Raw genomic sequence first — 23,535 nt, 5'->3', positions numbered from 1 at the left:
AACAAATATTTTCAACAGCAGGGTCTTGTAGCTAAAATCTTTCTTTCAAAATCTATAATGGTTTATTCAAATAGTTTTTGTTTTAATCTCTTGTTTAAAAAACAATTAGTTAAATATCTTATATGCAAATTATTTGGTTCAAATTTATTCTGTTTGCTTCTTCATGAGTAAGGTTCACTTTTTAAAATATGCAAAATTTGAGTAAAGAACAATATTTTACAATAAAACTCTATCAAAAGAAAGTATATCGAAAAATTTGCATCAATGCAAAGAGCATTCTATAATAAATCATTTCTACAAAGTAAGTGAAAGAATGCATACAGCGTTGTAATCAAAAAGTAAAATATTGAAATTCTTCTGAGTAGTATATTTTCATTTTGTTATATCATATTAGTAATACAACTTAGTAAGAACTGTGTACAGTTCTGCTTATTTTTAATATTGCTAATGAAGTAGCTTTGTAGGAGAGTGATGAGTGATTGAGTAAAAAATTACTAACATTATTTTCACTGACAGGTAGTTCTGAAGCACAAGAAGCTCTGGAAAAATTTACACGATTCCTAGAAACTGAAGCTGAAACAGGACGTATTTCTAGAAGCCTTGAAAAGAAAGTATTAGGTAAGGTTACTATTACTTTTCTGATTTCATTATGATTTTTTTAATTTTCATTAATAAAATTCTAATTAAGTAAGAGAGATAGGAGAGAGGTAGTTAGTACAAGTGTGCTTGTGAATCTGTAAAAAGTAAGAATTGATAGTAAATATATTTAAATAAGCAGATTATTTGGTTCATAAAAAAATATATATATAATAATGCTTTTGCAATAGCAATTGTATGAAAATCTAACAATAACAGAAGCAGAAAGTTTCCAGAATCATAGGAAATATTAAATCCCAATTATAATTAACTAGAGTATGATTGTAAATCAAGCCCTTAGCATCCCATAGCCTTATTATTGCATATGTGATTGTGTGTGCAATAATATACTCTAGTGAATTTTTCTGTTAAGTTAAATTAAGAAAATAAAAGTATATGTTTTGTAAAAATGGGTTACATAGTATTTGAAAATTGTTGATCACTTTTTTTTTAGTCATTATATCATTGTAATGCGCTTAATAAGATGTGATACATTAAGTAAATATAATCCAACTAACCAACAGGTTGGTAATTTACTCTATGAAATGCTCATTAATAACTCACCTTGACTTTTTTCATCTATTCTCATCCATTCCTGCCGTTCTATCTGTCATCTTAGTCTCTGTCTACATCTCAATGCTGCTGTTGGTCTCACAACACTTTGCATTGCCTCATGTCACCACATCTCATTTAAATCAAACTAAGTCAGTCTTGATCTCGGTCTGGGTATTGGTCTCAATGTCCATCTCCATTTTGGTCTCTGTATATGTAACTTTGAGTCAGTTACTTATATATTTACTATTCAGCAGTCCTGTTTCTGAGTCTGACTCGATTTCCTCTCTGTAGTTCTGTCTTGTCTTGCCTCTCTTTGTCTTCGACCCGTTTTTTTTCTGTTTAGCCTCTGGAACCACTGTAAGGTATTACTTTAGAGGATGATGTGTATGAATGTAAATGAAATGTTATCTTGTACAGTCTCAGGTCAACCGTTGCTGAGATGTGTGGTTAATTAAAACCCTACTGCCAAAGAACACCCGTATCCAAGATATAGTATTGAAATCCGTATAAAAGTAACTGCATTTACTAGGATTTGAACTTTAGAAATCTCGATTTTGAAATCAGCGTTGCGATAAGTTCAGTGCTAGACCAGCCCGGTTGGTTACTTTGTGTTGACTTGCCTCAAAACCAATACACCTTCACAATGTTTCTTAAGAATATTACAGATATATAGTTAGATTAGGATTTGATTTATCATTAAGGTCTAACTCATAACGCCGATTAGAAATCATCCACAAAATTATTTTTAAAAATATCTTAATCAAACTCACTGAATCGATTAAAGATTATTTTATTTGTTACTATTATTATTACAATCACTGTGATTAAATTTTTAGTAGGATTTAAAAACAGATTCATTCCACAGGAACCATCATGCTGATGACAGATACTTAATTTCAGTGGTGGTTCGCGTATAGGCATGGTGGAAATGCACACTCCTAATTCCACTTGATGTTATCGATAACAATTAATATAACGAGTTCTTTTTTCTTTAATTCTTTCTTTATACTTGTACATTATATAATGTCAGTAGCCATTCCCCAGTTTACAAAAATTTTTGTATGGAACTGTGCACTTCACAGTTCCAGTGGCATGGTGTTTAGCTGTTGTGTGCATGTGCACATAGGATGCTGCATGCGAGGCTGCGAGGGAGAGAGAACACTGTCGTTCGTGCAGTGCCGACCCTGGCATGCTGGTGGAAGGTAGTTTTTTTTTTTTTTACTCCACGTGTGTTGTGCTTAAAAACCATGTACCGTATTCTTGAGTATGATGAATTAGATTATTATCCTGCTTCCAGCTAGTCTATTTGATTCTTTTTTTTCAGTTCTTTTATTTTACAGACAACTTAACTTTTTATACGTGATTGTTTCCTTTTAAAACAAAGGCTAAAACATTTCTGGAGAAGCACCCCCACTAATTTTAGCTACAAGCTGCCACTGCTTAATTTAAACAAGATCAGTTGAGTAGTTCAGCAGCCAAACTCCTCTGATGAAAACTGAGCAACAGGTGGACATTTTCATGAACCACTTTAGCAGCCTAAAGACTTCAAAAACATCAAGATCTGGCAGTGTTAGGAAATTTAATATTTTTGTAATCTTAATAAATTTTCTTAAGTAGAAATCACTTATGTAAAATATTTCATTCATCCAGTTTGTATTTTTCAAGAATAGTCTGTTACTTTGTTCAAGCCTTACTCTTCACCGAGCAGATTGATTTTGATGATCCTTCTTTTTAATCTTCCAGAGGAAGTTACTCTGATGGTCTTGTAAACATTTCTCAGACACTGGAAGATAAATTTTTAGATCAGCAATAACATTATCCGCTTAGAAAATATTTTTCATTAATTTTTTATTGTTGCTGTTTACTACTGGATCTACCAATGGAGTATAACTTCAAGATATGTAGCCTGATGTCATTCTAATATGCAAAATATTTTTATTTGAAGGCTTCTATAAAATTAATTAGAAAACTTATGGTAACAAAATAATCTAACTTACTGCATTCCAGCGAGCTACAGTTTTGTGTCACTGCATTTTTAAAAAAAATTATCAATTAAAATTTTTACATACTTTTTTTTTTAATTGCTTGTTTCCATATGGTAAACGATATTTTATATAAAAATGAATGCAAATAATGTAAAAAAGATTTTTTTAAATAATAAAACCGTCTTCTATCCATATATTAGGTGTCATAACCATAATGGTGTCACCATGTAGGTGATGCGATTCAAAATGCTATTCATTTGAGAACGATTTTATTCATTTCAACAAGATTCCTATTCCAGGCTTATTAATGAAAGGGAGGATTGAATGATTTCCTGTTGCTCTCTTCTCTGAGTCAAATGTACTGTGCTCACTAAACTCGCTAAAATGCAGGTGGTATTTAGCTCTACAGGTAAAACCTTACCTCTGTTCACCTCAGTGGCTTTCATTATTACAATAACTTTAAGAGATGACATTATTGTCAGAGAAAGAAACTATGAACAGTACTACATAGTACCTCAGATGCTTAATGCGTATCACAATTGTAAGAAAGACTAAGACTGACAATATAAAACAACAAATTAATGTACCCATTTTTTGGAAAATAATGCACTATACTCTCTCAGTCCCTCCTCAGTTGGGGAGCGGAAACCACATTAAAAAGTAAAAATTATGCTTTGTCACTTACTTTTGTTGGAAATTAAAAATTTTAGATGTTTGTCCTTTTTTTTTTTTGTCTTCAGTCATTTGACTGGTTCGATGCAGCTCTCCAAGATTCCCTATCTAGTGCTAGTAGTTTCATTTCAGTATACCCTCTACATCCTACATCCCTAACAATTTGTTTTACATATTCCAAACGTGGCCTGCCTACACAATTTTTCCCTTCTACCTGTCCTTCCAAAATTAAAGCGACTGTTCCAGGATGCCTTAGTATGTGGCCTATAAGTCTGTATCTTCTTTTAACTATATTTTTCCAGATGCTTCTTTCTTCATCGATTTGCAGCAATACCTCTTTATTTGTCACTTTATCCACCCATCTGATTTTTAACATTCTCCTATAGCACCGCATTTCAAAAGCTTCTAACCTTTTCTTTTCAGATACTCCGATTGTCCAAGTTTCACTTCCATATAAAGCGACGCTCCAAACATACACTTTCAAAAATCTTTTCCTGACATTTAAATTAATTCTTGATGTAAACAACTTATATTTCTTACTGAAGGCTCGTTTAGCTTGTGCTATTCGGCATTTTATATTGCTCCTGCTTCGTCCATCTTTAGTAATTCTACTTCCCAAATAACAAAATTCTTCTACCTCCATAATCTTTTCTCCTCCTATTTTCACATTTATTGGTCCATCTTTGTTATTTCTACTACATTTCATTACTTTTGTTTTGTTCTTGTTTATTTTCACGCGATAGTTCTTGCGTAGGACTTCATCTATGCCGTTCATTGTTTCTTCTAAATCCTTTTTATTCTCGGCTAGAATTACTATATCATCAGCAAGTTTGTGCTAAATTATGGATTATATTAAGTTTTTTGTACTTTTTTTTTTTTTAAATTGGGTCTGATTTTCATTAATCAGAATTTAAAGAATTGAAATTCTTTTTTATTTTTAAACTTTTTTAAGCACCGAGTTTACCTAATTAAGTGATTAGTTGAATAGTTTACCTAATAGAAGAATATTTAGAGTTTGTTTTTAAATTTATTTTCAGCCTTGTTTGGATAACTGTTACTTAGAAAATGTATTTATGATATTATATGTTGATTCATTTTACATACCCTGAGATAATTGCTTAATTCTTTCAAAACTTGTATAACATTTTACTATCGATTACTTAACACAATAATGCATTTAGCAGTATATTTAGCAACATCTTATGCAAATAGCAATGTCAGTAATTATATTTCAAAGTGCATTACTATGTAATCGATTTAGCAGTAGGAGTTATTTTTATTGCACCGTGAAGGAATATGGCGTTTTTATCCCTGCTTGTACCTGTATTGTTTTTAACACATGGAGGTTTTCCTTATATTTTGTTTACTGTTACGTTTGTTAATAGTAAGTTACAGATTAAATATTTTGATGGTAATATGGAATATAATATTTTATAAGTATATTGTTATATATGGTATTTTGTAAATTTTATTTTGAAATAAGAATATTAGCGATGATGGTTGAACTTATAATACTCATAAAATGGCAGATGTAGGCATATACATAGCTTACAGAGTATACATATAGCTCGCCATTACAAATTTACAAAATTTTGATGAATGGTTCTTCCTTAAATGTTAATACTTTTGTAAAACTTAAATCTTTTTTGAATTTATTCACTCTAATATACTTCATCAAAGTTATTTGAGAGCTTCATGGCTATTAATAAAGGAAGTTGAGTAGCCGGTATGATTAAAGAAAAAAAATGAATATAATTTTTGAAACTGATGCACTAGGAGGAGGCTGAACTTTGGTGATGTAATAAAATAACTTTTTGTTCTTTTGTTGGAAATCGCTCAGACCACATCATCTCAGAGGACCTGTCTGAAAAATTTTACTTTTTTCTTTATTGGGATTTGTAAAGTTCTCAAATGAATATTATGAAGCCTGTTGTAGGCAAACAACATTATTACCAGATTCATGAATAAAGTAAGAAAACAATAAACTTTCAAACAAGCCATGTTTTCAAATTTTTTATGTTTTCAGCAATGAGCTATGCGGTTCAAAAATATAGCATTATCTTTCATTTTATGGGATATAAGAAAGTAATGCTGAATAACTTCCTGACCCCATAGGGGAAGCACTCCCTTGTGATGATCCTGGACGCCACCCCACTCCCTCTGTTTCTAATCCTGATTGGCTTTACTGGAGGTCATCTTTTAGACCTTTTAAACTTGATACAAAAACATCAATTTGGCCTCTGTTAGAATGCCACTGTTGCAAATGCCTCAGCAGACATTTCCATCAGTATTTACCCAACCTACTATCGCTTTTGTGTGGCCTCTTCCAACCACGACACCACCTACCTTAACTTACAACCTTCAACTACCAAATTAACCAATTTGCGAAAGCGTGATCCCCATGCCTTCCTCTCTAACACCAAACGTTTCACAAAAACTCATCCTATATCTAACTTCATTTAGACTGTGCATTCAGATCGTTAGTTGATTTGAGTCCTTAAACACCAAAAATACTATTCTCATACCAACAAAACAAGTATTGATCACAAAAACGACAATCTTGTCCTACAATTCAATTTACTCAATATCCTCTTGATTTACTTAAAATCAAGAAACAAATTCACAAATTTAATACCTCTAATGAAAACATATCTTATCTCTCTCTGCTCTGGTCTGCTTTCGGGAGCAAGGTCAATGCCCTATACCCTCCCACACTGCAAGTCCATCACAGAGTTCTGTACACATTCATCTCATCCTAAAAGTGAATATCTCAGATAACCAAGCTTGATGCCAAAACGTCTTATCTTGGTGAAGTAAGCACCCAGGCGGGCCCCTAGACACCCAGGTTATCATTCTATCTATACATCTATATCAGCATCAGAAGACCCCCTTAGTCATCCTCTGCAGGGCTAAGAATTTAAGGAAGCCAGCAACTGAATAACACTTCAATAACATTAATAATGTAGAAAAAGTCCGGCAATAATGTCACTGAATCAGACTGACATTTGCAAAAAGCTGAAAATTTAGGCCCTACCCAATTTATAAAATTTAAAAATTTTTTTATTTCTAATGATGTTATTTAATCAATTTTCTTAGTTAAACCAAAGGTAATAAAATTTGCAGGTATTTAGTTAAATCTATAAAAAGTTATTATAATTTATATAAATTTAACTCTGTACTAACAAATACCACATTAAACCCATGTTTTATAGTTAAAAAAGGAAGACGATATTTTTGAGCGTGTATTTTCATAACAGGAATTATGAAAATACCTGTTGATCATTTAAAAATTAAATGTTACAAAGCTATATTATCCTTTCTGATTCCATTTGTTGTGGCTTTTGATGTTCATAGTTAATTTTTTCTTTTTATAGGAGACCAATGAGTCTTAATAATAATCGACACAAACTATCATGTAATCTATGCATTTCTACATTCAGATGCTATACAAATTCTAGAGAGATATTTTCAGCTAATTGTTGTATACCTAGGAGATATCGGAGTGTAAGAAGTATGCAGGTTATTAAATATGGTATAAATGTAAAAGTATCTTTTTTGTACGGCTGTATTATAATGTTTGAAATATGTGGCTGGAACCTGCATCATAATGAGGGTCATTATGAAACATATTTTCATTATGATACAGGTGTTTAACCAAACAAAGCCTACTTTTTTCAACCACTGACCGGTCACAAGCAGGTATTTTTTAATCTATCAGCTGTTTTTTTTTACTTTGATTTTAATTGGATTTAGTAGTTTGCTAGCAGAGGCTAATTTAAAAGTACACCGTGTGAAGAAAGAATGTCTTTAACAACAATTAATAACAAAGAAAATTAGAAACTTATAACTAATAACGTTTTTTTTTTTGTCTTCAGTCATTTGACTGGTTTGATGCAGCTCTCCAAGATTCTCTATCTAGTGCTAGTCATTTCATTTCGGTATACCCCCTCATCCTACATCCCTAACAATTTGTTTTACATATTATTTGTTTTACATAAACGTGGCCTGCCAACACAATTTTTTCCTTCTACCTGTACTTCCAATATTAAAGCGACTATTCCAGGATGCCTTAATATGTGTCCTATAAGTCTGTCTCTTCTTTTAACTATATTTTTCCAGATGCTTCTTTCTTCATCGATTTGCAGCAATACCTTTTTATTTGTCACTTTATCCACCCGTCTGATTTTTAACATTTTCCTATAGCAGAGATTTCAAAAGCTTCTAATCCTTTCTTCTCAGGTACTTTGATAGTCCAAGTTTCACTTCCATATAAAGCGACGCTCCAAACATATACTTTCAAAAATCTTTTCCTGACATTTAAATTAATTTTTGATGTAAACAAATTATATTTCTTACTGAAGGCTCGTTTAGCTTGTGTTATTCGGCATTTTATATCGCTCCTGCTTCGTCCATCTTTAGTAATTCTACTTCCCAAATAACAAAATTCTTCTACCTCCATAATCTTTTCTCCTCCTATTTTCACATTCAGTGGTCCATCTTTGTTATTTCTATTACATTTCATTACTTTCGTTTTGTTGTTGTTTATTTTCATGCGATAGTTCTTGCGTAGGACTTCATCCATGCCATTCATTGTTTCTTCGAAATCCTTTTTACTCTCAGCTAGAATTACTATATCATCAGCAAATCGTAGAATCTTTATCTTATCACCTTGCACTGTTACTCTGAATCTAAATTGTTCTTTAACATCATTAACTGCTAGTTCCATGTAAAGATTAAAAAGTAACGGGGATAGGGAACATCCTTGTCGGACTCCCTTTCGTATTACGGCTTATTTCTTATATTTTTCAATTATTACTGTTGCTGTTTGGTTCCTGTAAATGTTAGCAATTGTTCTTCTATCTAAATTTTATTTTTTTTAAATGCTGAACATTTTATTCCAGTCTACGTTATCGAATGCCTATTCTAGGTCTATAAATGACAAGTATGATGGTTTGTTTTTCTTTAATCTTCCTTCTACTATTAATCTGAGGCCTAAAATTGCTTCCCTTTTCCCTATACTTTTCCTGAAACCAAATTGGTTTTCTCCTAACACTTCTTCCACTCTCTTTTCAATTCTTCTGTATAGAATTCTAGTTAAGATTTTTGATGCATGAGTAGTTAAACTAATTGTTCTGTATTCTTTACATTTATCTGCCCCTGCTTTCTTTAGTATCATGACCATAACATTTTTTTTGAAATCTGACAGAACTTCCCCTTTTTCATAAATATTACACACCAGTTTGTATAATCTATCAATCGCTTCCTCAACTGCACTGCACAGTAATTCTACAGGTATTCCGTCTATTCGAGGAGCCTTTCTGCCATTCAAATCTTTTAATGCTCTCTTAAATTCAGATCTCAGTATTGTTTCTCCCATTTTATCCTCTTCAACTTCCTCTTCTTCCTCTATAACACCATTTTCTAATTCATTTCCTACGTATAACTCTTCAATATATTCCACTCACCTATAGACTTTGCCTTTCATATTATAAATCAGTGTACCATCTTTGTTTAACACTTATTAGATTTTAATTTATGTACCCCAAAATTTTCCTTAACTTTCTGTTTGCTCCATCTATTTTACCAATGTTCATTTTTCTTTCCACTTCTGAACACCTTTCTTTAATCCACTCTTCTTTTTCTAGTTTGCACTTCCTGTTTATAGTATTTCTTAATTGTCGATAGTTCTTTTTACTTTCTTCTTCACTAGCATTCTTATATTTTCTACGTTCATCCATCAGCTGCAAAATATCGTCTGAAACCCAAGGTTTTCTACCAGTTCTCTTTGTTCCGCCTAAGTTTGCTTCTGCTGATTTAAGAATTTCCTTTTTAACATTCTCCCATTCTTCTTCTACATTTTCTACATTATCTTTTTTACTCAGACCTCTTGCGATGTCCTCCTCAAAAATCTTCTTTACCTCTTCTTCCTCAAGCTTCTTTACCTTTTCTTCAGGTTTTTAAACCCCAATCTACATTTTATTATCACCAAATTATGGTCACTATCAATGTTTGCTCCAGGGTAAGTTTTGCAGTTGAGTAGTTAATTTCTAAATCTTTGTTTAACCATGATATAATCTATCTGATACCTTGCAGTATCGCCTGGCGTTTTCCAATTGTATATTCTTCTATTATGATTTTTAAATTGGGTGTTGGCAATTACTAAATTATACTTCGTGCAAAACTCTATAAGTCGGTCCCCTCTTTCATTCCTTTTGCCCAGCCTGTATTCACCCACTATATTTACTTCCTTGCCTTTTCCAATGCTTGCATTCCAATCTCCAACTATTATTAAATTTTCATCTCCTTTTACATGTTTAATTGCTTCATCAATTTCTTCGTATACACACACTACCTCATCATCATCATCATGGGCGCTTGTAGGCATATACACATTTACAATCGTTGTCGGTTTAGGTTTTGATTTTATCCTTATTGCAATGATTCTATCGCTATGCATTTTGAAATATCTTAACTCTTCCCTATCTTCTTGTTCATTACGAATCCTACTCCTGCCTGCCCATTATTTAAAGCTGAGTTAATTATTCTAAAATCACCTGACCAAAATTGCCTTCCTCTTTCCACCGAACCTCACTAATTCCTACTACATCTACATTCATCCTATCCATTTCCCTTTTTAAATTTTCTAACCTACCAACTTTTTTTAAACTTCTAACATCCACTCTCCGACTCGTAAAATGTTATTTTTTAATTTTAATGTACTTTTTAAAAAATTAAAAAAATATTTCATAAACAATGTATTCTACATTGATTTAAATTAATAATCATAATATTTTTTCAACCTCAGAAAAAATAGGCTACACAACTTTCTAGTGGGTATTAATGCACTCTTGCAAAGTTAACTACGTGAACCAATTGGCTTGTGTTGTAACTTACTTTGCACTCGTTCAACAATAGTTCTCATTATACACTCATTGCGTAATTTACTATTACGTTCTTTAATGTACCTTGTATATTTTAAAAGAATTTTACCAAATAAAACTTGCTATTATTTCTAGTAATCAATCGCCGTTAAAAATAATCTATTACTTCATTAATCAAATTTCTTAATAAGCAATTTTTTCAGATGTTTTGATTGCCGGATTGACTGATACATTGACAGAACATCCAGAATTAGTGGCAGTAGCAAGAGAAAGTCTAGGTGGAAGTGCACCTAACTCTGTGGATGATCAACTGTTACAGCAGTTGCTGATACTTAACCCAAGTTCTGTTGATAAACCTGGTAAAGATACTAATAGTAAAAAATAAAGTGACATTAGAAATGTGCAGTTTGTTTTGCTGTAGATTAGGGGTAATATGGCATGTTTTGAAAGTATGGCTCAGTCAGACATTAATGAAAACTAAGAAAAAAAATTTCAATATTTACCTATCAATATTTATACATTTTTATTTTTCTAACTGTCACTATTATTTTCTATGTATTTTTTTATATTTACTAGTAGAGGCAAATACTTACCCTCTACTGTGTGAGATTTCAAACTGTTCAGTATTATTCCTCAGCAGTTTACCATTACTAAATCGTTTAGAGAGCCTAGCTGTGGAGGGAGGAAAATGTTGTACAAGTTACTTGTTATAAAGTTGTTATAATTGGAAGTAATAAAAAAGAGCAGTCCTAAAGTGCTTTTACAGACACTAGCCTCTAATTTTTATATGTGTTGGTCAAGATTTTTTAAAGTAGCATTAAATATAACCTATAACACCCTTCTTTTTTAGCAACACTTCTCTACCTTGCACTCTGTGCAATGTGTGGAAATTCTATGCCAAAAACATGAAGCAAAGGTTTTCCAGATCTTTTATATTCATTGATTGAACAAGGGCTCCTACTCCTCTGTTCGTCATGAACATATATTTAGCCTGTGTTAAACTTAAGTTATAAGTGAAGTGGGTTGGTCATAGAAGTTGTAAGAAATTGAAGGAAAATTCATTAGAAAAGTTAATTAGGAAGCTACTGGCAACTGCTCAGTAGCTTCAGTAACTGAAAAATACAGAAAAAGAAACTGAAGGTATCATCACTACACTCAACACTATAGATCCATATCATATAGTTAATCGTGAATTTTATCAGTATTAAGACCTTTGCATTGAGAAATTGAATCACAGACATCATAAATGGGGTTATTATTTGTGATAACAAGGCTTATTCTAATAGGAAAGCAAATTATAATAAAGTGTTAAATTGGCTGATAAGGCTTTATAAACTGTTTGAAATTATTACACATTTGACAGCTGATTTGTATCAGCTGGTTCCTTATTTATCACATATACATAACTCATATCAGTAATATTTATATTATTGTTATTTATGTTGTTATGCTGTATATTTATTTTCTCATGTTGCTAATGAACAAATTTCTTGATCTAGGAGGATTCCCTTAATACAGTAGTACAAGATTTTTTCAAGATGTTTCTTATTTTAATTTTATCTTTTAATAATTTTACCCTCTTTTTCAGAGAAATGTTAATAAAGGAATGAATGAGTGAATGTATTGTCATGGCAGTGTAATATTTTAAATTGTAGTACGAGTATCTGTCACCATTACTTTGCTCGATTAATAACCTTAAATTGAATTTACTATTTTACTCCCTGATAAAAGATTTAGAAAATGTTTTAGATAGAACTTTTATAAATTGTGCATACTTTAATTGTTTTCCGTAGTTTTTGACAGAATGCAAAATAAGCAAACAAAATGAGAGAGATCATTATTTGGCTAAGTACAATCCCTGGCATATTTTTGAAATATTATTTACCCTAATACAACTTCTGATAAATCTAGCCTTCCACTACCAAGGGTTGTATTCAGATCATATCAATATTATCTAAGTTATAGAATAGTAGATAAAAAGATATTTTTTTAAAGGTTAATATTAGCAATATTGTAAAAAGATATATTTAAAACTAAAAAGGAAATCAATTTATTGACAAACATTTCAAATTTTGTTAATATATAGATATCTAATGATTTAAAAAATGTGTGATAAGAAACATTTGTACCTAAGCAATGAAAATGTAGCAGAAAGACAACAGAGAGATCATTTGTTTTTACTGTTTATCCACATTTTCCATTCCAGCGGTCTTGAAACCAGTTGAAATCAGATTAATGACTGTTAATTAGACAGTGGTAGGAGTTTTGTTGATTGCATTTCTAATGTTACCTACACTTTTACATCATCTTATTATTACACATATATCAGTCCACATCATCAAAGCCAGCTTATGAGATAATAACTATATATTTAAATCATTTATAGTTTACATGGTAATGTCCTCTAGGAAAAAATGTGCAGAAAATTATCACTAAAACTAACGCTGAGGAACAAAATATGTAATCCTAATAGAAATTTTCATGCTGAATTCAGATATGTAAGATTTTCTCCATCGCCCACCATTTTTGTTAAACTTTAAAAGAAATATAAGAATTTATTTGCAAGCAGAGATTTTCGTTTTGTGTTTGGCACCTGAAACTTTCCTCTTTAGTCAACAATAATCTGTGAGGATTCTGGTATTCCACTCTCATCGATAGCTGATTTTCATGACTGAAATTTGCTGGTGGAAGTGTCCCCCCCCGTGCTCATCATTGATGGTGACAAGATTGCCCAGAAAGAAATCCAGGTGTGAATACAAAAAATTAATTTTTAGGGACAAATTACACCCTTATCTTTATATTACTAATAATAATTAGAACACAATGTCATGATGGTAGTTGGGTTCTTGTTTCTTGTCGAGTGGCTTGTTTCTTCGCCAAATTCAAACCTCAAAGAAAATGATTTAATTCACCTTGGGTTTTCAGATGAGGTCCACGGGAAGAGGATTCTGCTTGAAAAGTAGGATCGTCTTGCTCTTGTTGAACTAAAGTGGCAACCTCATATTCCAATTCGTCTTCTGAAGTTAGATGTGCTTGGAGAATGCGATTCAGGAAGCACTCTTGCCATGAGGTGCTGGCCTTACAGCAGATTGTAAATTCAGTTACTGCACTGTGCGTTTATATTTACTACTTATTCCTTCTATCTTTGTACTACAGAAATAATAGTCTGACAAATGGTCTTGCGGTTCATACCGCACCATCAATATCACAAAACTAATGTACCGATAACCCTTAGCCCATTCTGTCAGATATTTCGCAGGTGAACAGCAGATATGAAGAGCTAAGTTCTTTTCTTAATCCTCAACTTTAGACTCAAAGTATAGTTCATAACATTTTTTAACTAGCACAGTCAAACTTTGTCATTCTTTAACATCAAATTCCCATATGTGTAACAGAACATTACGGATCATTTACGCACTTCCTCAGCATATTTATTCACCAGCACAACACATTCAACACAGTAATTGTAACTGTAACTTCCAAATCACAAAACAGAATGAAAACACAGTATGTACATGTAAAACAAATATTTAAACAATACTGGTATGTTAATCGTATGACTTAGAAGACCACTCTTTGTTTACACTTCAGTACGTACAGCAAATGAATCATAATATATGTAGAGCTATCGTCTTCATAATGTTATATTTGTACCCCACCCTGTGTTAGAAATCATTAAAATATTCTTTTATGTAATGTAATGTAAAACTACATTCTTGAAATTTGCAAAAGCAATACTTCAGTAATGTTATCGCACAAAAACTGTGGGTGATGGAACAATTTTGATTTCATTTTTTAATTCAGCATAAATAGTTACATTAGGAAAGGAATCAGCATAAAAGAAGTTTTATTTTATTAAAACTTTTATTTATCAAGAACAGTGTTTATTAGCATAACTTATAACAATAGTGTTATACTCGTGTGTGTATGTGTGTATGTGTATATATATATATACTAACAGTACAGATTTTTTTTTTTTTTTTATTTTGTTTTACAGATTCAGGAAGAGTTGATAATGGATTAAAATTAAGCAACATGAAAAATCATAGATTTATTATGTCAAATAAAAATCTAAATCTGGAACCGTCACCAATGAAAAAGAATACCATTTCAGCATCAGCTGCAACTCAAGATGGAAAATCAGTTCAAAAATCTACTTAAAAAAAAATCTTCCATTAAAAAAAATAAAAGACTAAATATGTGTAGTGTACAAAATTAAAAATTAATAAAGTTATCCTTTTCCTACAAAATATATATATTATAAATAAATGTATAAGATCCCCATACATATTAATGTATTATATTTTAAAATGAAATATTTTTTATATTAATTTTTTTTAGTATTATCTGCTTTTATTTATTATGATTAAAAAATATATATTAGAAATTATAATAATCGGTCGGTATTATTACATTGTGGAAGTTGAGATGAATTACTGTACTTTGAGCCATGCTATTGAAACAGGCTTTTAATTTTGAAGAATAGTACATATTAAAAGAAGAAATAGTTTAAGATGCAGTTAGTCAGGACAAGCAGGTTTGATTTTTAACTCGAAGAATAATCTAATGAAAACATAAAGTTATTTCTGGTGAGTCCTTTTGGCCCCTTTCTTTACCTTTCCTCCAGCTCTTTCCTACATTTATTGTTTTCTTTATTTTTATTATTATAAACCTTGTTGAAGTTTTTATATGCAAGTTAAGTTAATGAAATGACAGCTAATAAATGTTCCACAAACATTATTTGTACTATTTTCATTTTTTTTATGATATTCATTCTGTTAGTTTTGAAGTTACTATAAATACATAAATCACATATATCGTGCTCATACATGTACACACAGATATAACTGTGAATTCACTTTTGTGTTATATTTTTTTTTTTTAAATGTTAAAGAAAATATGAATAGAAAAAATTAGCTACTGTTGGAATAAGTCTTATTTTCCATTAGTAGTTCTCCCTTCAACCGGCAAATGCTAACTGCTTTGTTGCTCTGTTAAACAGTTTTCACTACTAATGGAAGACATCATTTCCCAATAAAGAAAATAAGTAATTTAATTCTAAAGATCATATGCACCTTCCTGTATTACTTTTAACCAAATTTTTAAGTAATCGCTGCAGATACAATTTAAGTAAGTTATTTAACCGATTGGCTAAAGCTGTTTGTAGCTGATTACTTGAGTGAAATGGATGCGATTAATTTGCGCTATTTCTCTATTTTCAGATTTTAATTTCAGTTCAAATTTGCTCGCATGAAAACTAAAATTATTATTTGACATATCTACTTTTAAGCTGTGAAAGTAGATTATTTTTAAAATTATAAATCGCATTCATGAGATTGAGACAAGAAGTCTCATCTGTTTTTATGTCTCATCACTGATGAAAAGATGATAAAAAAAGCAAATATTTGGCTTTTGAATAACATACATTACAATAGTAAGAATCATTGAACATATTTACATGCTACATATTAACACGCTAGTGTAAATGTTTTTATGAAGGCCTGAAAGATAGCAGGGCATTTCTTTTTTTTTCTAGTCGACTAAAATGAGATTATCTATTTGGGAACAGCTGAAACATTTCATATGATTATTATGACTTATGCAGAAGAGGATTAAGAGAATTGATTTATGATCTGTTTGTAGGTATTCAATTATGTTTTAGTTTAGTTTTTAAGTTCACATTATACATTATGCTACAACCTGGTCAAAAGTGCCTGATACTCAGTCAATATGTTTTTAAATTAATGGAGTTTTGGATTCAACTCTAAAAAAGCTGGCCTGTTTATTTCATATTCTTTGTCAAACTACGTGTATAAAACTTATGTTAAAAATCACAATTCTAAAAGAAAGGAAGCTAGCATTAATCTTCCGCTATCCAATATTATTAATATAATAATTTTAGCTTAATATTTAAAATACTTATCATTACAACACTGTGATTTCTGCAATTTTATTATAAATATACTAATCTAGTCTGTGTTTTAAATATGTATAAAGATTACATATTTATATATTTTATGTTATATAGTATGATAATAAATTATTATCGTAAGCTAATATATTATTATTATTATTATCATACATTCATTACCATTTCCTTGTTATATATATATATTATTTATTGTGTTATAATGCATCATTTTTAGTATTTATTGTAGAAAATAATATATGGTGCTCTAATGAAAAAAAAAATATATATATATATATATAAAGAATAATAATGATGATAAACTAACGTGGTATAATTTTTAGAGGTCAAAAAGCAGTAAGTAGACTGCTGAAATTTGTAATTTTTTTAATATCAAATCATTTATGAATGGCCTGATTATATAATTTTTTTATTTTTTTTAGTTTAACTGTTATTTGTATTTATTATCTTAAATTTAATTTAATTCTTACTCTATTGATTACTTTTTTCATGAACAATAAAAATATTAAAATTTGTTAAAAATGTAATTAGCTAAACTGTAATACAGTATATTTATTGTAAAATGTTATTATAACGATGAAAATAAATTCACTCAGCATTTTTATAATGAACAATTGTTACGGGTACTATGTGTAAAAAAATATGATAAAGAAAAAATTATATTTGTATGTATGTAATATAATCTCTTAAAAGTTTTTTTTATGTTTATGTTAATTATAAGAAAATCAATATAAATTATTTAAAGTAATTTAATAACAGAAGTAAAAATACAGGTCCAGATTATTTTTATAAAAAGTGAATTAATAATTACAGTATTTTAATAATATTCTTTCTATTTAACAAAATTAAAGGTTGGTTTCTTAAACTTTTCAAGATGTTATGTACATATAAAAACATTTCTTAATATTTTCTTTACATTAAGGTATTTTTAACAGTAATTCTACGGTTGTTTTTACCCCTATAATTTTACTATGAGGAAATTGCATGGAGATTATCACAGTTATGTTTTCAAAAAATTCTACCTGTAAAATTTTAATATAAGATAGTTCTTTTTGATAATTCTAAGGTATCATTTACCTGGAATAAAATTAGTTAAATACCCAATTCTTATTATTTTTTTACAAAATTTGAATTGGAAAAAACATTTAGTCATCAACAGTATGGCTACAGAGGGAGTAATTACACCTCTTTAAGGAAAAATAAATTAGGTGATATAATACAAAATGGAAAGTATAAATGATGCATTTCAGTAAAGCATGTGTGTATAAATTGGATAAATTAGGAACTGAATAATTAAGGAAGAAACAGGCTTACCTTACTGTTTAAGCCAAGGAAGCTGTAGATTTCTTCAGATGCAGAACCTAGGAGAATGCTAATACTCCAGCTGTTTCCCAAGAAGATATTACCGTTAACATTACACATTTTTCCATACTAATATACTAGAAAGAAAAATATTTATACATGTTGCCTGCAGTTATATCTAATTTTAATGAATGTAATTAGGTGAATAAATTAGAAATATTTTTTCATAAAATTTTATTTTATAAAACATATCAGGTAATTTTTTATGATACATTAAAATATGCCAGTTATTTACAATACTGTTGAGAAGAAAATACACTCTTCTGAGTAGAAATATCATCTTGTTTTAATCCTGAATGGCACAACCACATTTTTTTATACCGGTGTACTTAAAAAGTTATTGCATACAGACATAGAAGATTCTGTTCACTGTTGATACGGTTTGAATTACGATTTGACATATTTGAAAATTTACTGGAACTAGTTTATATCATCAATTATTTTTGTATCCCACTGGTTAACGATTATAATTATCCTTTTAATCTCTTATTTATTTAAGGTGTGAGCTTAAACAGCCAGAGATTTGAATGTCGTTCAGAGGAGTACAGGCCTGACTTAATTAATAGGCATTGTAGTTTCTTGTTATGCTTTCTCTAAAGAGAATCTCTAGACAAGCTCACAATGTGATCAAGGTTTCTCACATGATATTTATTTAGGAAAGAGGTCTAGAATGAAGAAAGATATTACAATAAAAAAGTATTGATTTTCAGAAAGCAATCCCTGCTTTCTGAAATTATTTGTTTCTACAATGCTCTTTCTTAAATCCATAAACAGATTATTTATATATCGCAAAGGACAAAAGCAATTTATTAGTGGAACTAAAAATACTGGAAGCAATGTATTATTTTACTTTGATTGTTTGATTAATAAGTATGTTACAATTCAAGGCTTGTTTTGCAACAGATACTAAAAATTGAAAACAAATTGGCTTCCTTGAGAAGCCAGTACTCAGATTTAAACTGTTTCGCATTTAGGTAAGATCCCTTAGAAAATTTATCAGGTAGCTCTTCCTTGTCATCTCTCAAGTGAAAGGAAATTTTATGAATCCATTTTACAGATCATGTCCCCTTGAGGAAATATGTTCTCAATACGTACTGAACATTTTATAAAAAAAGGACAAGAACTTTTACGCTTAATGTTATCTTACCAATGATAACAGTTAAATTGAAAATTTGTCAATTAATTCAGTATTTCTTTGGCACCAGACAAAGTGGAATGGAGGGGGCATACAGATTGTAACAAAATTGTTTAATTTAACCTAGCATCTGATTTATTTTGACAATCTAACGCTATGCGCTTAAGATTAAAAGGGTTTTTGTTTTTGCTCTCATATTTCCCACTTTTTAATTACTTTGGTTGTATCAAGGATGAAATGAATAATGAAATGATTAATTTCAGGCTTCCATCGTGCTTAACAATAATTAAAATATAATCTGGAATGTCTTTGAGTATGATTACCATCATGATAGCTGTCAGTTGTATTCCTGTAGTTCCCTACTAAAGAAACTGGACATGTTAATTTTATATTGTAGGAATTTTCACTCGGATCTCTTCTAAAAGTTGGAGTACTTCCATCTCAGTAGCTATGTTTTGTGACTAAGTTTCTTTCCCTTCGCATACACTCAAATTATCCTTTTTTCTATTCCACTTTTCAGAATTTCATTATTTTATGTCTTTCTTCTCAACAAGTTCTTCCTCCTTTGCTGAAATCAATTTCAGTCTCACTTTCAGAAGATTAATTCTCTTAATTGCCTCAATAATATCTTGACTGAAGTTAAATTATCCTTTTTAGAAAGAAGTATTTCTTTTTTGTTTGGATTACATCCTCTTCAGAAAAGAAGGATTCTTGAGCAGATCATTAGCCTTCATGTAACAAGGAGTGGGTTTTATGATGGCTAGATGGTGCCTAAAGTATTTGACTGTCTTGGTTCTACACTCTTCTCCAACACGCTTCATCCAGGCGAGGAAATACCAAATAATTTTGATTTTTCTCGATAGTTCAAGTCTGCTCTTTGATAGTTATATAAAGAATAAAATGTGAACTGCTTACACAGTGCTAGCGTGTGTGTGAATTTTTTACATGAACTTAATTTCAAGAAGGGCAAGAATAGATAATCAGTAGAATGCCAGTTTCCTAATTTAAGACTTACCGATTTGAATCCATCTTTAAATGTTTTATATTTATAATTTAATGATGATTTTGTGACCTACATTGCAAGTCAGGTATCCATGAGAATTATTAATAACAAATGAGATTAAAAGCGATGAGGTGAACGATGCATATCACATTTTCTTCAGATAGCACTGAATGTGAAATTAAATAGTTACATTCCTCACCACCATGACATCTTATAGGGGTGAGGAATATAAAGTAAAAGATTTGGTTGAATGATATCTTTGAATTTTAATTGTAGTTTTATTCTGCCCGATTAAAAATAATCTATCCAGTATAAGAACATTTGAAAGTTTGTTTCTCAATATATATGCCTTGTAAAATACTATGATTGAAAATGTGATAGAAATCTTTAATACTCTGTAACACTGATAAAAATAATAATAAGTTTATAAATATTTTATTTTCAAGTAATTACAGTTATTAAGAAAGGTTTCCTAATAGTAAAAGATATTATTGTTAAATTTAATGATTTAAATATAGTATTTTATACAGGGAATAATGTTTATAAAATTATGTATGTAAAAAATTAAACATAACTTATTATATTGTATGAAAAAGTGTATTTTTCATATGTTATTATTCTGCATAAACATATCAGTTTTTAGTATTAGCAGTATTTTAAAAGTTAAATTATATACATTCCATAATAAACTAATTTTGAGTACCACGTATACATTTTATATACAGTATTTTTTTAAATATAACTTTATTATATACGTTGAAAATAATTAACATATTTTCATCAATAATTATGACATGTGTGTATACAGAGACTGCATTTTTACTTTAGTTGAAGGATAAATGAACAGGGGTGAAAGGCACTGAGGGTGTGGATGGTGGCAAGGATATAGTTTTCAAAAAATAGCGTTCAGGTATGTTGAAAATAAATTATCCCTTTCTGGATAATCCTTTCTAAATCTAAAAATTATTTCTATGAAACCAACATTTATTAGGATAACTGTAATCAATGTACGCTTGATTAATTACACCGACATTTTTAATAATATAACAAAATTAGGTTTTTTTGAGTTTTTGCTGATAACAACAGTAGAGTGATCATATGTTAACTGTTGTTTTTATTTTATTTTTTGGATAAAATGAGCCAGATTACAGATGTTTCAGATTCATATCATACATTATTAAGAATTTAACTACCTGTAAATGCAACAAAATATGTAGCGACTATGATCTCACCAATAATAAAAGATGTCCTTTTTTTTAACCGTACATTCATCTTTGGTTATAAAACTGTTATATTTTTAATCGATTGAAAATTCATTTATATTCGTAATGTTTTAGTCAAGCCATCTTTATATTGTTAGCTGCTACTGACTTAAATCCATTATGTTGTTAATCAGAATTTGACAAATTTTTGGTATATGAATTATATTAGTCTGAGTGGGCGAGTGAGGTATACTAATGTATGACCTACAGATCAAGCATTTTTTTACTTTGCGTTTCAGTGGCGCGTTATAACTAGTTGGAGCCATGGGCAAAGTAGAATTTCAGGGCCCCTAACCGCAACTAAATAACTTTTACTATGGAAAAAATAAAACAATTATAAAACATTTCCATATTTATTATTGCATAAAAAGTGAAATAAATTCTCCTTCATCCGTGAAAACCTTTTACATAAAAATAAAAAAATTTGGTAAACAATTACACATATTGATATATAAATCTAATGCGTACATGATTACAACATTTATTTAAATATTTACTTTTGGGGCTTTACTGCTGCAAAATTATTAATTATTTCATTGAAATTAACATGATCGGTTACATCACTTTCAATAGATAATATGGATAAATTTGACAGTTTACTCTGTCCCAAAGTATTTCTTAAATAGTTCTTAATTTTTTTACGGACATCGAAAGAACGTTCTGCTGATGCATTGGAAGCTGGAATTGTTAGAAATATTGTTAAAATTGCCTCAAAATTTAGAAATTTTGAATCCTCATTATACGGTTTCATAATTTCTAATGGGGAATTTAAATGTTCATTTCTGGCAAATTCCAAGAAATGGACTAACTCTTCATTAAAAACTTTCTTATCAATGTCTCATGAATATGTTTACATTAAGTTTGTAAGACATTCATCATATTCATTTGATGAAGTTTCTTTCATTAACATTTTGTAAAACAACAAAATAATTTAAAATATTTTGATAAGCTACAATACACCTTTGAATTTCCGACACCAATCGGTTGCAAATTACATTTAAACAATTTATAATAAAACCTTGTTTGCCACTTAATTGCACATTTTCAGTATCATCTCTATTTTCGTCACAGTGTAATTTTCTTTTAACTTTTCTCCTCTTCTGTGACTGGTAGTTCATATTGTTTGTCAAAGAGAAGCATTTGATTACAATATTATTAAAGAAACCCTTGTTGTTTCAAATATCTTCAAAAATATAAAGCGATAGTGTTTTTAAAAGATTTACAGCAATTTGCAAATGAGAATTTCTATTTTGCAGACTGAATGCTGGTTGCATTCAGTCGCTGCAGTATGGAATTCCATATGAAAAGCAAAAGTGTGGTTTTAAAGTTCTCGAATTGTTCATCCAGCTTTTCAGCTTCTAGCTTTGTTTAGGGGTTTTCATTAGTATCATTAGAAATTGTAAATAGTCTCTTTGATTGACAAAATATGTTTATCTTAACAGCTAAAATTGTGTCTGCTCTTGAGGAGCATCTTGTTGCAGAAATTCACATATTATTTCATGTGATAGTTACATTCTGAAAAATATCTCGCCTCATTGTTAAGATGAGAAAAACAAAAATAAATTTTGAATAAAATCAAAAAATTTAAGTGCCTTTGAGCAAACATCTGCTGTAGAATTTCCCACTAAATTTATTGTATGAGCGTAGGGTACAAGAACATAGTTTTGCTGTGATTTTTAATTTTGGCTTGCAATCCATTATATACTCTGGACAAACTGGCTGCATTGTCATATGACTGCCCTCTAAAATTTTCAATATCTAGTTCATACTCTGACAATTTTGACATGATGATATTTTCCAAATAGCTTTTGCACCTTGCTTTTTGATTTGAATGAAAGATAAGAATTGTTCCTGTATCTTATTTTCTCTGTCTATATATCTCATTATAGTTGACAATTGATCAGTGTGACAAATATCAGGGGTTGAATCGAGTGAAGAGTATTTTGCTTGTTTGGTTTCATTTAAAATTTTACTTTTTACGTTAGATGCCATTAAATATATAAATTCATCACAGGAACGTTATTCAGATCATGCTTTGATCATTGCAAATATTATATTAATCATATTGTAAAAAATTCTCTCCAAATCAAAAAAAAGTTTAGATATTCATTAGTT

The 23,535-nt window shown here is 29.9% G+C and overlaps 1 protein-coding gene across 3 annotated transcripts in view; it reads left to right on the top strand.

Annotated features, from left to right (window-relative positions):
- Window positions 1-16,803, top strand: part of LOC142330329 (uncharacterized) — a 291,326-nt gene extending 274,523 nt beyond the window's left edge. Inside the window, exons 11-13 of one of the 3 annotated variants that reach the window (XM_075375554.1) lie at window positions 517-618; window positions 10,933-11,088; window positions 14,727-16,795. In XM_075375554.1, the coding sequence (XP_075231669.1) occupies window positions 517-618; window positions 10,933-11,088; window positions 14,727-14,890 (422 nt within the window). In that variant the 3' untranslated portion in view covers window positions 14,891-16,795. Of the gene's footprint in view, window positions 1-516; window positions 619-10,932; window positions 11,089-14,726 lie in introns of all 3 variants that reach the window. The other 2 variants (XM_075375553.1, XM_075375555.1) reach the window with 2 other exon arrangements.
- Window positions 16,804-23,535: the final 6,732 nt, after the last annotated feature.

The sequence above is a fragment of the Lycorma delicatula genome, chromosome 9, assembly GCF_047948215.1.
Source record: "Lycorma delicatula isolate Av1 chromosome 9, ASM4794821v1, whole genome shotgun sequence".
NCBI classification, from domain to species: Eukaryota; Metazoa; Arthropoda; class Insecta; order Hemiptera; family Fulgoridae; genus Lycorma; species Lycorma delicatula.
Note: the sequence above shows the minus strand (reverse complement) of the source record. Positions and strands in the feature narration are given on the sequence as shown.